This window comes from Cibotium barometz, chromosome 31, assembly GCF_041138505.1.
Source record: "Cibotium barometz isolate CiBa-2024 chromosome 31, ASM4113850v1, whole genome shotgun sequence".
Lineage (NCBI taxonomy): Eukaryota > Viridiplantae > Streptophyta > Polypodiopsida > Cyatheales > Cibotiaceae > Cibotium > Cibotium barometz.
Window position 1 is genome coordinate 34,109,401 of NC_141076.1, and position 13,863 is coordinate 34,123,263.

The following is a 13,863-nucleotide window of genomic DNA, read 5'->3' on the forward strand; positions in this document are numbered from 1 at the left end:
TATCGTCTTCCAAGAACTCCCAAGACAGCTGAAAGGTCAAGGATGTCACAAAAGCTTTGGGAGTCTTCTTTCAGCCCTAAACACTTTCCTGGAACATGTCGATGCAAAACGCAAGCAAGAGATGGAAAGAAGAGAGAGAGAGAGAGCTGAGCTTTCAGTATATTAATATAGTACAAAAAGGTGTACAACTTGGCAAGCCATAGGCTGCCCTTGACAAGGAGATCTTGACTCAAAAGAGTCCTACCCTATGACCCAGCCCCTATAGAACTAAATGAACAACCATGAGTGCAGCCTTTGCCTTTTACATTCGCTTGAAGACCATGTGGAGCTGGCCGACCGGCTGTCGGCCACGTCCCTGGACACCAATAAATCCCCTGCAGCCGACATCCCCTCATAAAACAATTATCTGCTGGCCGACAGGATATTGGTCCTCCACAATGTCTCCCATGTCTATTTATAGCTGCCGAAGCTCCTGAATCAAGTATTTTTATCTGTTTCCCTTCAGGGATTAACAAGGAGATTAGCATGTCCATGTAATGCAGATGACATCCCCTTCTGCTAAACTTGATGACAAGATTCCAACTTCTCTCTAAGAGCCTCTCTGGCATGGCACCTATGATCATAATCTCATTGAAGGTAGCTTGAAGGAGGTCCCAGTGACGAAGAAAGAAAGAGACTGGAAGCCCATCCATCCCCCGGGCATTTGCCCCCTGGGTAGTGTCATCACCGCCTCCGCCAACTCCTCCGCTATGAATGGAGTCAGTAAGAAGGACCTAAGAGGGGGAAACCACCTCTCTTGTATGCCGCCAGACCCTCTAGCACGCATCCATCACCTATGGGGATAATGGGGCACCTCTGAGAAGAGAACGAAAGAAATCGGTGGCGATGGCTCTCACATGGGCGAGGTCAGAAACAATAGCTCCATCCTAGCCACGTACTCCTAAGCCTGTCACAGTCGGCAAAAGTTGCCTCATTGACAGAGATGCAAACTCCTCCCTGTGTCCCTAAAGGGCCAAAGCATGAAGACCAGAAAGTATGACTCCTGCCTGGTAGAGTCTTCCCACATCGGCGGGTACGTCCCTCTGAGAGGGGATGCTCCTGAAGGAAAAGAATGTCAATAGATCCCTCCACTAGGGCTCTCTGAAGCTCTCCTCTGAGGACGCCTCGTCTATGAAAGCATTGAGGCCCCCCTAAACCTTGTATGTTCCACGAGACTATCCACATATTAATCTCTGTGAGAGGCAGAACTAGTGGAACTGCCCTCCACTCGAAGAGTCTTGGGCGAGGGTTTAGACGGGAAATAATCACAATCCGTCCTGGGGCGAAGGCCGCGCACCAAGTGGGCGCGGATCCTATCCTCCATGTGATGCCACTCTTTCCGAGCGCGAGAGTATGCGTACTTCGGAGTCCATCGATCACAATGAAGGTATCTATAAGAGGGGGGGATAGGTACTCTGATGGAAGTATGCATGAACACAAAGAGCAGAACCTCCAGGCTGGAAGCCACCATCTCCCCGTCTTGGTCTCTGTGGGCTGAGCCTCCAAGTTCGATCCTAGCCAATGGCCATAGATGGGTGAGTACGTCGGTAATGCAAAGATCGTGAAGTTGATGAGATAGCTCAATTGCTTGGCCTTAGATGGCAGCAGTCACCGACTTTGAGTACGTCGGTAATGCAAAGATCATGAAGATGATGAGATAGCTCAACTGCCTATCCTTGGATGGCGGCAGTCACCAACTCTAAGTCCCACTCCGTCCCTGGGGTGCACTCAAAGGGTAAGAGAAGATCATTGCGCCATTCTCTGGCGTAGTGGTGGAAAACCACACATATCCGAAGACATGCTACTGTCTCCTCAAACATATATGTCCCTTCCACCAGAGACAACAAAAGAAACTATAATCCACCGGCTGCCCTAAGATCCTAGGGGGCCCGCTTGGGGACTCTGGCGGGAGATCCCTCATCGGGGAAGCAACGATGGTCATCTCAACTGGCTCAGAGAAATGGTGAATCAATCGGCGAACGAAACTCGCCGGCTGCCTCCGCTCCGGGTCGGGGGTTGCTCTGGGACAACAGGATTGCTCCGGAGAGGTGGAGGGAGGGGGGAGGGCGGGCTCCGATGCGGAGGACGAGGCTAAAGAAACCCCTGTGGGTAAAGACAGGGGCGAGGATTTTTTTTTTTTTTGGGGGGGGGGGGGGGGGGGTAGAGAGGGGTGCTACTGGGCGAGGTCCATCAGAGAGGAAGATTGCTGGGAAAAGCTCATCAGGGGCTTGTCAGGGGCTACCGACCTCCCTGGGCTTTGAGGGTCAAGGAAGGGCTCTCGACGGGGAATCGGTTGCCAGATCGGAGGGACCCGCTTGGTGACTAGAGGGGACCCATCGCTAACTGGTGGGTGCTATGATAAATGCTCAAAACAATTCTCTGATAGAACCGAATCCTCATGTGCTCTGCCAACTGGCATGCATGTCGACGATGCTCAGCCCTGGTGGTCTACTGACAGCTCGAGCGTGGGCCAACCATCCTCCACTCTCCGGCAGCCGTGTCGTTCGCGGCCGGGACCTTGTGCTCCGCTACCTGAGAGCCTGCCTCTCTCTCTACCTCCTAATGAGGATCTGAACGGGATGGGGGGAGGGGGGGGGGGGGGGGGACCGTTGGTGGTAGTCTCCGGACTGACGTCAAGGCAAGCTCTGGCTAGATGGCCCATCTGCCTGCGAATGAAACATTGGCCTAGAAGGTCCTACTCCACTCGCTGAAGGACGGGGTCTCCCCAGAGGCATGGGAAGATATAACGTGTGGCACTGAATCCAGCAAGGCAACACAAATGCAGAGGGATGGAATCCCGGCTGCCCGTGTAGTAAGGGTTGAGGCAACTATGGGGGGGGGGGGGATTCCATCTCTCTCCCGATGGCACCACCAATCACCGGGAGGGGAGGAAGATATTCCTTCCTAAGGCCTGGGAAGCAAACTGTCTGTGGGAAGCCCGACACACCAGCCAGAGGGTCATACGCAAGATCGAAGCAGTGCTGCCACCGCGCAAAGAAGGCCTGCGCCATATGCAATGCAAGGGGGCTCAGCTGCATGACTCGGTTTGATGCAGCTGGCGAGTCGAACTCCGCCTAGTAGTAGCCACGCCCCAAAGGGTGAATGTCTGTGATCTTTGTAGGGTCACCAATGAGGCTCACCTGTAAGAGATCTCTAAGTTGTCCGCGCGCAAGGTGGCTACCAACAATTTTGCAAACCAAGGTGGAGGCCTCTAATGCTGCAACAGTCGTGGCGACGATATGAAGGTCTGCTTCGGAGAAAGATAAGCAAGAAACAGCGGCCTCGGTCGGGGTTGACGGAGCGGCTACCATGGAGTCCTCCCGAGGGAAAGACCAAAAAATGCCAAGGCTTGCCGAAGGGAGAACACCCCGAAGAACCTGAAAAAACCTGCAGGGAGAGGGGAGAGGGGAGAGGGAGGAGAAAAGGGAAGCAAGGAAAGAAGCAAGAAAAATGGAGAGGGAGGGGGGGGGGGGGGGGGGGGGGGGGGGGGGGCGCTGCAAGCTGAAGAGAGGAGGAAGAAGGGACAGGCACAGAGGAAGGGGGGACCAGGACAGGCGCCGAGGGCGAAGGCGCAGCAGAGAGAGGGCAGAGCAAGCGCAGAGAACGACCAGAAGGAGGGGTGGGGCAGGCATAGAGGGAGGGGGCAGGGCGGCAGCACAGAGAGCAGAGGGGGGGAGGGCGGAGAAGGCGAAAAGGGACAAGCCTATATCTATCTTCCCTCAAGCCCCTTCTAAAAACTTCACAACAATCAGGCTTCTATACACATGCTTGGCTCAATCCCCCCCCCTTGCTGAGCGGTTGCCATGTGGCCAATCACTTCTAAGGCTTAAACCTCTATTGAGCCTTTCAGTCTTTACGTAATTAATGCCTTCGGTATCGCCTTAGCATTTCGTCACATGGCTACCTCAATTACCAGGCAAGCCCTCTAGATTCTTTAATGCACCCATCCTTAAGGAATCCCGCAAATATAGGACAAGAGACGGCTGGTGCTTAGGAAAGCTTAATACTAACACGAATCCTCCTCAATCCCCCCCCACTTGCCGAGTGCTTGCCATGTGGGCAGTCACTTCTAAGGCTTAAGCCCCTATTGAGCCTTTCACCCTTTACGTAATTAATGCCTTCGGTATCCCCTTAGCATTTCTTTTCATGGCCACCTCAATTGCTGGGCTAGCCCTCTAGATTCCGTAATGCACCCGTGCTGAAGGGATCCCACAAATATAGGACAAAAGACAGCTGGTGCTTAGGTAAGCTTAACACTAACATGAATCCTCCTCCAGGTGTCAAAAAACAACATGAAATTACAAAAGGTTTTATTATGATGGCCACATCCTACCTGGATCCGGCGTTGTTTCAAAAGCTCTCGTGACCATTGTGCTTTAACAGGGGTTTTTGATGCCATCTTTTCTTTGAAATGCTGCAATGCTGCAATGTGTTGTTGCTTTAAACGTTGTGCATGTTCTACCACTTCCTTTTGAAAACTCTTCAACCTCTCATCCCATAACTGCATGCCAGTCTAGATGTCAATTTTGAATTTGATATATCTACTTGATTACTCATATCCTAGTGAGTGAGCCTTGTTGTAGAAAAATTATTGTATTTAATGGTAAACTTTATATGCAGCAGGTGTTTAATAAAAGCCAACCTTAAATGGGAAAAAAAAAGAACCATATAAGAAGACCTTTCAAAAACTAGGTGACAAATCCATTAGAATACAATCAATGGTGACAAACTTTATGTCCCTAAAAGATCATGACTTAAATGTGTCTTTGGTCCCTCCACTTCTCCCACATCCTTCAGAATCCACCTAAGCCACAATCCCTTGTAAGATATAAACAAGAAGCTTTGTACTTAGCTTCCATTGAAGAGAGTGCCACCATTGGCTCCTTCTTACTGAACCGAGAAACAGCTCCTGAACCAAGTGTGAAAAAATTACTTGTCACTAAGCACTTGGTATCTAGATCATCAGACCAGCCTGAGTTACACTACCCACCATGGGTCATGTCCAGACTCCAAAGTAAAAGTGATGCCAAACTCCAAAGTACCTTTGATGTCAGAGGGCTCTAGCCCGAGTGATCTAGCCCGGGCCATTCTACCCTACCCAATCGATTGGACCTGGGTTCAAACCCTGACATCCATGGTGTGTGTGAGTGGTGTAATGCTTGCATTGCATCCCCCGAAAGGGGCTTCCGAAAAAAAAAAAATTGATGAAATTGAGGACTCGTGATTCAAAGGTTCTCCTAGGGCTTATTGGAAAACATGCTCAACACACAAACCGAAAAGAAATATCCCACCAAGTGTTTGAGAGATAAATGAGAATGCTCACTAGCTGTCTGTACATGCTAGTCACATGCTAACCTCAACTAACGGAATGAAGAAATAGTCTGACCTAAATCCCCGTACAGTAATGCATCAATCCAATGTTGTCAAACTCTTGCTGCAGCAGTTCTTGCATGTGTAAGATCATCTCCCGGTGACTCCCGCCATCCTGATAAGATCATCCATCTATAAAACAATAACAACGCATGCCTCCCCCTCCATAAAGACATAGAGTAAGGTATTGGAGGGACTGTTATTCTACCTTTGCTAATTTTAAAAAAACATCAATACTGTGGTACCATGCTCTCAGGGCCTGTTTCAGCCTGTAAAGCATTTGCAAACCTTGACATTCAAAGTGGAGACCTTGCATCCTAGGAACTCTTCTACAAACAAACCTCAAGAGCATGGTACCACAGCATTAATGCTTTCTTCATCAGTAAAGGTCTGACTCAACCGTCTTTATGAAGGGGGGGAAGGGGGAGGGGATATGCATGGGTATTATTTTATGTGTTAATGATCTCATCATGACGGGAGCTGTAACCAATTCCCAGGATTTTGGACACTTACTTGAGCTATTAATGTGATTAAACACTTCAAAAGACAGCCACAACATCAAATCCACAAGCATGAACTTGAAATACACAAATTCGAGATCTGACACCACACTGGGGCTGGTAAGACTCGGCCAATGACCCAAACACCATGTCCTCATTGGCAAGCAACCAATGGTAGCACTCTCATCAACAGAAGCTTTGTACATGGCTGCTTGTTTCACATTTTGTAAGGCAGTGTGGCTCAGATGGATTCTAGAGGACATAAGAGCAACGCAGAAGCAAATAATGGTGTTACGTCATGGCAACCAAAGTTGCATGGCCATTGCAAAGAACCACTGTCTCAGGCTCAAAAAATTATATATTAAAAAACACTATCGTTTTATGTGGGAGTTGATTATGGATGGCGAGGTCAACTAAACAGAACTGTGTTGACATGCTTAACAAGGCTCTTAGTAGAGATTAGTTGCAGCGGCATCTTTATTGGCTTGGCACCGAGCCTCAACCGCAATGACCACCTTTGAGGGAGGTGTTAAATATCAATGCTACAGTCTTGTCATTTTATTGTAAACTAGTCCTCGACCTGCTCTAGTTTTTACATTCCCCTTTATGAAGAGCAGCCATGTTTGAGCAGTTGGGTTCTCAGCATCCTGATTTGGACACCGGACAGGGTCCTGCATGACCAAGATGGTAGTAATGGCTTTGTATAGGTCTGGTTAGCCCCCAAATGTGTACCACATTGTTGGACCACTGTTTCACCCCCAAGATATGTTCAGGACAAGAGAGTACAACCCGAGGGACCTTCCTTGCACATTGTGGAGCCTGTTAGGGAGGCAAGACAATCTCGTATTAGGTTGGAAGACTCCGCTATGCCGTAGGCATTTTAATTAGTGGTTGTAGCTAGTTGTAAGGGTTGATCCTCGGTTTGGAGATTGGAAGATTTAGGTTTCCGCTTCCTTAAATTTACCACCCAACCAAATAATGACGAGATTTTCTCTTACTTCTCTTTCTACGTCCCAATGATGGTGATAAGTGGCATGCAAGACCTTAGCCCTCACATCCTTAGGTGTATATCAATATTTTATCCTTTGTTAATAGCTTTAGGCCTAACATATTCCTTAGCCACTTGCAAGAGTAGTGTGACAAGTTTGCCATACTCCTCAAGCATGCTCTTCAAGAGCACTTCAACCACATCATCATCTTTCACTGGTGCTCCAATGGCCGAGAGTTGAGTCATAAGACTCTTCATATGATTGATATGAGTAGCTTTAACTCAAAGAACTCAATCTTCAATGCAATCTTTGAGTTCTTTCCTTTTGCCCCAAACAATTTATCAAGTGTTTCCCATGCTTCTAAAGAAGACTCAAGGCCAAATATATGATGAATATAGCTGTCACTAAGTGCCAATGCAATAATAGTCAATGCTTTATCATCCTTAGTGATCCATCCAAGCTTAGCATCTCTAGTAGAAGGCTTTTTATCCTTCACATTGACCATACTCCAAAGACTTTCCCTCATGAGATGATACTTGACCTTCATTCGCTAGGTGTGGAAACCATTGCCATCAAATCTATCCAAACTCATGGAATAAGATGCCATTTTTTGATGTGGGAAGGTCTTACCAACTGAGATTAGCTTCAATGGCAATGTCTAATCCCTTACAAAAGAGGTTTAAGGCTTAATCAAACACCTTAATGATTATTATTGCATATCCCCCCCCTTTAAAAAATAGGCAACAACTAGTGTGATTTGGAGAATGAGAATCATGCACAAAATGAGAGGGGTTAATGATGCAAATTAGAGTTAGAGCAACTCATAAACAAGTGATTTGAAGCTTGAAACTCCCAAAATAACTCAAAGTAATCAGTGCTAATCACATGCTAAGGACTGCCGTAGGCTAAAAACTGATGAAACGCTTGGATCTCCTCAACTGGTGGATGATTTGCTTCAAGACTTGGGCTGTAGATTCCTTGTACATCCAATTGATAATGAGTGACGAAGAGCAATTAGACCATCTCCATCTATAGGTGCCATTTTTTGCAAATTACTATTGCGTTTTTGCGCTGGAAAATAGAGCTTTTTGGCTGCGTTTTTCTTCGAATTAGGCGGCGCCCTTTGACGTGGAGAAAGCCTTGTGATTTTGAAGGCTCTATGCTTGGTTTACAAAGAGAAGCTCTATGGAGTGAGAACCAAGCAGATTAGCAAAAGTGGCATTTTTTGCAAAGAGGGGAGGAAGGTGATTAGCTAATGGAGTATGGATTAATGATAATGATTAGAGATCATGGTTCTAATACCTTGTTGGAGTTAGAGTTTGGAGAGATTAGGGTGGAAAGAAGTGATGGTTAAGCATGGTGATGGTGATTAGGCATAGAGATTATCCTAATGAAGGAGATTAACACAAGAGAATGAGCAAAAGAGGTGAGCACAAGTGACTAACATAAAGCAAGAGTATTGTTATTCATTGGTTGATGAGCCTTATATAGGCACCAAAATTACATAAAAGTGAGCATCAAAATAGTAAGTCTATTTGACTTTTACTCGGGGTAAATGTAACTCCATATTTAACCTTTGCACACTCTAACATCGATGGATGATTATTTGTTATTTCTAACATCACCTTTTATACTCAACTCAAAAGCCAACAGAGTTTTGTTGTTTTCTTCTATTGTGTAAGCTCTGCATCAATTTTCTTTTGATCCTCATTGCCCGAGTACAAATTGTGTTACGCCACACAATGTGTTTTCTTACATTACACACATCAATGATAAGCATGACCAAGATTGTCTGCAAGATTTCTCATGGCAAGCACTCAAGTGCCTTTTAATTCTAGGCTATTAGTGAATGAAACCAAATGAAGCCAAGTGAGGCCCCAAGCTTCCGGAGTTGGAACCTTGGTGGGTATTCCACGTTCGGATTTCCAATATCTGGCCATATTGCAAACAATAGAGAGAGGCTAGAGCAATAGATCTTACTCTATAATAGCCACGTTTCAACTAGCACACATGGCACAAGAGGTGGTAGGAGAAGGTAGTGTGTCCCATCAACATCCATGGTTGTTCATCTCGAGTCCCAACTTACATTTGGTGAACATCAAGGTGTTGCCTTCTCAAATTGGTCCTAAAACATTATGAAAGTGATTGGACCTTGACGACTAATGCAAAATTATAATGAACTTAACATTGATGGCTTGCTCTAGGCATGCTTTTCTAGTAGCTCACAACATGGAGAATGTTCAAGGGAGAGCAAAAACTAGTATGATCTTCACAAGAATTTGCTAAATTAAAATAATGTTTGTTTCCATAATAAACATCAACTGCACTATCAAATTGAAGTCTCTGTCAGTATGGTAGGGAAGAGCATTTAAAAGATATATAAGGACTATGAAAATAAAATCATTGATCTTTGTCCTTATCTCTTTTAGTGCAATCACTAAAACCCTATGATTTATGATTTCTAGAGCCAATGGGTAGCGTTAATTTATTAAGTCATGCTCATACTAGTTTTGTTAGCACCATAAGAATGGCTTGTTATTACAAGCCTAAGATGTCAAACTTTATGCTCAGGATTGTCAGCATGGCCAAGTCAACAAAGCAAGGTGGCCTATTTGTACCAATTTTGGGCATTCAGACATAACTTCACAGAATAAAGTTGGGGGCTACCAACTAAATGAACTGTGCTAGAATGAAAAACCATGGTTTTAGACAATGTATAGGCATGATCTCTAGACATGGGCTGAAATGATTCTCTGATTTTCTACACTGAAATTTTGCTGCATCCATTAAGAAGTAAATAGGAGAATAGTACCATGGACTTCATGATTGGATTACCACAAACCAGCTGGGGGCATCATTTCAGTAAGTACTTCATCCACAGGAAATTCCCAGAAGTAAAAGTTGTGGATTTTGTGATTGAATTACCACGCACCACCCATGGGCATGAGCCCATAAGGGTAATTGTTGATAACTTGACTAAACCGGTAAGGTTTAACTCAACCAATGACCCCTTCACAGTTCACAAAGTCATAGTGTACTGCATTAACCTAAGAGCGAAATTTTCACCCACAGGCCCACACGGGAAGTCCACATTTGGATGGGTAAATGCACTAGACAGCAGATGTAGACCTATGAAGAGGTATTAGATCAGTGAAGCTGAGGCTCAGCAATGCTGCGCAAGTATCAAAGGCCAACAAAAGCAGACTGGATGAAGTACAAAGACCTCGACTGGGTGCATTTGAATCACCAACCACAAACTTGGGAAGTTCATGGAAAAGGGGTGTTGCATGCATTACTACCTCCCATCCCTGCTCAGAAAAGGCAGACATCAAAAGGCCATAATTTGAGCCCATTCAAGAGAGAGGAAAGATACTCATTCAGTGAAGAGTGAGCTTGGGAAGCGCATCATGGGGTTTATATGAATAAGGATAAGATTTTACCTCCTAAAGACAGCTTGCACAAGGCATAGAAGTAGGAGCAGAAGATAAAGAGGACCCAAGTCAGGTAATTCAAGCCATGCAACTCAGCTACTCAGTTCTTTGTTTAAACCTGAACATCATGATTATTAAATCATACCTGATTTCGTTCTTGAAGCTCTCCCTTGTATGCTTTCTCCGCTTGCTCCCTCTCTTGAGCATGCCTTTCCAACATGGTTGCCCTCCTCTTGTTATCCTCAAATAGCTGCAAATCATAAGAAACCACACCATCATGAGAACTGGAGAATCATCTTTCCCATAAGCCATATGATTCTGCAACAAAAATTCTGAATCCAATGATATTTATAATTTTATTCCCTAGTTTGTACCCAGCCACGGGCACATAGCCACCAATTTTGTTTCTACGTGGATTTCAAGGATTGTACCACCGGCAAACAAGAGCAAGACCACATACTTTCAGTTCAAGAAGACGTTGTGCTGCAGCATCTGCTGCCAGATAGTTGCCTTCTTTCGCAGACTTACGCCTGTGATTGTCAATCTCCTTCATCATTTCATAGACCTACATTGACAAATTTGCCCAAAAATAAATAAGTAAAAAGTTCTAGTAAAACATACCATTAGTTGTGTTGACAAGGGATTTGCTACAACCTCCAGGATCTTTTTTTAGTGAATAATTTTCAATTCGCACACCCTCATGGGCAGTCTGGGAACAATTTTTTAAACAAATAGCCAAAATGCATGAAGACTTCATTCCTCCTCCATTACCAAATAGTTTCAGGATCTACCAATATTTAGACTTTATTAAGTGAAAAGAATGACCATTTTTGTTGGCACAATATCAAGGTTAGTATACCCTGGAGGGCTCCACTTGCCTCCTTCAAACCTGCTGATAGCACTTGAAGTTTAGGCGTTTGCAAATGGAGGGTGTGTGTTAGAAGTCATCTCCTGTCTATACATATACACCAGGGCCTTTGTTGTGGGTGTGCCCGCCCTTATTAGGTGTTTTCTCATTTTTCCCCACTCTCCGTATTTTTCCTCCATTTTTCCCTATTTTTCTGTTGCATGGGAGGCAGTCTTGTAGTGGCAGGAGGACCTTGAACCTGGCCGACTGCATCTGAGGAGACTCTGGAGGTGGCCGACTGATTTGTACATGCTACAAAGATCCAATCGCTTACTGTCAATACAACTCTCATCCATGAGCTGAATCGGGACATCCAATCTTAAAAGTGCAACAAGCTCTACCATCACAACCCTAGCACAAACCGATAGCACAACTCAACTGTCATACCAAACAGCAATCACCTGTCGCGAAACTCTAGTCCACTTAATGCACAAACACGTCCTAGTGACACGTACTTCCAATACAATATTCCAACCACAAGATCTCCCGTGCCCAATCCTCACGTAAGACTGAACGGAGATTGTGTTTTTATAGATAACCAGTAAATAAAATTTAAGCCCCCTTGACTTTAGCTTTTCCCCATTTTATCATTCACACCTCTTTCAGCCTTCCTTCTCGCACATGGCCCACTACAATCACATATGCGCAACCATGCCTGTACACGGCATCTCTCTCCCCTCGTTGTCCAGGTCACCTGTGCGACCTTCCCAGCCCCCTGTGCAGCGCACTGCCGAGAACCCTACCCACACTACCCAGGTGCCCTGTATGCTAGGGTTTGGCCACCCATGGGCAGGCCTTCTCGCCCTGCAGGCAGCCTGGGCGCCTCTCGGCTCCGCTTGTTGGCCGCTCTTGGCAGGGCTAGGCTGGCCGCTTTGGGCAGGCCCCCATTGCTGCACTTGTCTTGGTTATTCAGGCCACTCATGGCGGTCTATGGCATATGGGCAAGCCTTCTAGCCTCCCTATAAGGGCCTGGTCCTAGGGTTGGCTATGGGCTAGCCCCAGGCCATAACCCCAGCAGCCCTAACCCTACCTCCTCTCATGGCAACTCCACACCCGCGTGCTTTACCATGACTGCTCTCTGGCCACCTGCTGCAGGTCACCAACAGTCGCCTCTTTATGGGCGCCACGGCTGTCCCTTTGTTGCACACAAGACCACCCATCACCCGACTGTTCTCTGCTGAGATAACAAGCCTATGGGTACCCTGTCTCATGATTACAACACGGACAAAAACGCAGCCCCAAAAGATATCATGATTACCTTTATGCCTGGCACACCGAGGGCAAAAAGCTAGGGTTTCATTGACAAAAGACTTGTTGTCCAGCCTGCACCATAGGTGCTTTTCTCCCTTTCTGTGACCTTTGCACATCCATGCTAAGGTCCCATGGCTTTTTTGCCAAATTCAACCCACATGAGGGTACTATCTTGTACATCCTCCATGCCTAAGGTTCTACCTTGTCAGATCCGCGCTCTGATACCAATGTAAGGTCTCCACAGACCAAGCCCAAAGATCATCTATCCTTGAACTGAAACCCTTACAAGGTTTCGTAGAACCAACATCATACTGATCACATGACCACCATAGATTGTGGCTAGCAATTCTCCACCCAGCCATAGATTTAGTGCCTTGGATCTAATTGCCGTGAGCCTGCTTGGTATCAATGGCCCAAACCTAATGTCCCATACCACTAGGCCGACCTCGGGGTGAGTTCAGAGGACTATGGCTAGGAGGTGAGCCTTAAATAAATCTGACACGAAAGGGAACCATGGATGCATTGGTCATGAGCATGGCTAGAAAGCCATGGATTCTCCGAGGAAGGGAGAAAACAAATGTGGGTTGTTCCTCAGTGCAAGGGAATCCCAGGAGTTAGGCTCCTTTTCCCCTGAAATTTGCGATTATTGGCAGACAGGGATGCTAGGTGGCTCAGCCAACCAAGGGCAGCCAGTTAGGGGGTGCAGCCTGTCAGGCCCATTCGGGATATACAACAAGATCCGGTACAAAACCTAGTGTGGGGGCAGCCAAGCATATATACTATCTGGAGAAGGCAGTCGGCCACTAGCAAACTGGGCTGGCAGCCCCAGATGTGCCAACAACTGAAAAATACCAGTCGGCCAGCAACATATCAGTCAACCAGCTCCTGAATAAGTCGGCCAGCATCACATGACAAGTCGGCCAGAAATAGACAGCCCCCCACGACCAGAAAAACAGGGAAGAAAATGGAAAATGAGGAAAAATGCAGAGAACTCCTGGGTGGGCACACCCACAACACAGGCCCTCATTGAGTAATATGGTACAAACAAGAGATGACTGCTAACACCCCCTCTTAGCTCCTGGATGTGGAACTAACCCCAGTGAGCTGGAGTGCTAACGGAGCATCGCCTGAGGTAGAGACTTCGTGAAGAGGTCCGCCGCATTGTCCTCCGTTGAACAATAAACAAGCAAGATGTCACCAACCAAAATCTTCTCACGAACAAAGTGATATTGTATCTCTATGTGCTTGGTCCAGGCATGGAAGACCGGGTTCTGAGCAATAGCTATACAGCTCTAGTTATCACACTGGGTTCCTTCTGTGTAGAAACCCAATCTCGCCAAGGAACCTCCGCAGCCACACAACCTTGCAAGCAGCAC

At 46.4% G+C, this 13,863-nt stretch overlaps 1 protein-coding gene across 2 annotated transcripts in view; it reads right to left on the minus strand.

Annotated features, from left to right (window-relative positions):
* The window catches only part of LOC147620771 (uncharacterized), a 67,772-nt gene that overhangs the window by 7,274 nt on the left and 46,635 nt on the right, over positions 1–13,863 (minus strand). For both annotated transcript variants that reach the window (XM_086825041.1, XM_086825040.1), the window contains 3 exons: positions 10,790–10,894; positions 10,475–10,579; positions 4,373–4,540 (listed from right to left, as the gene is read on the minus strand). In XM_086825041.1, coding sequence (XP_086681167.1) covers positions 4,373–4,540; positions 10,475–10,579; positions 10,790–10,894 — 378 coding nt within the window. The remainder of the gene's footprint in view (positions 1–4,372; positions 4,541–10,474; positions 10,580–10,789; positions 10,895–13,863) is intronic.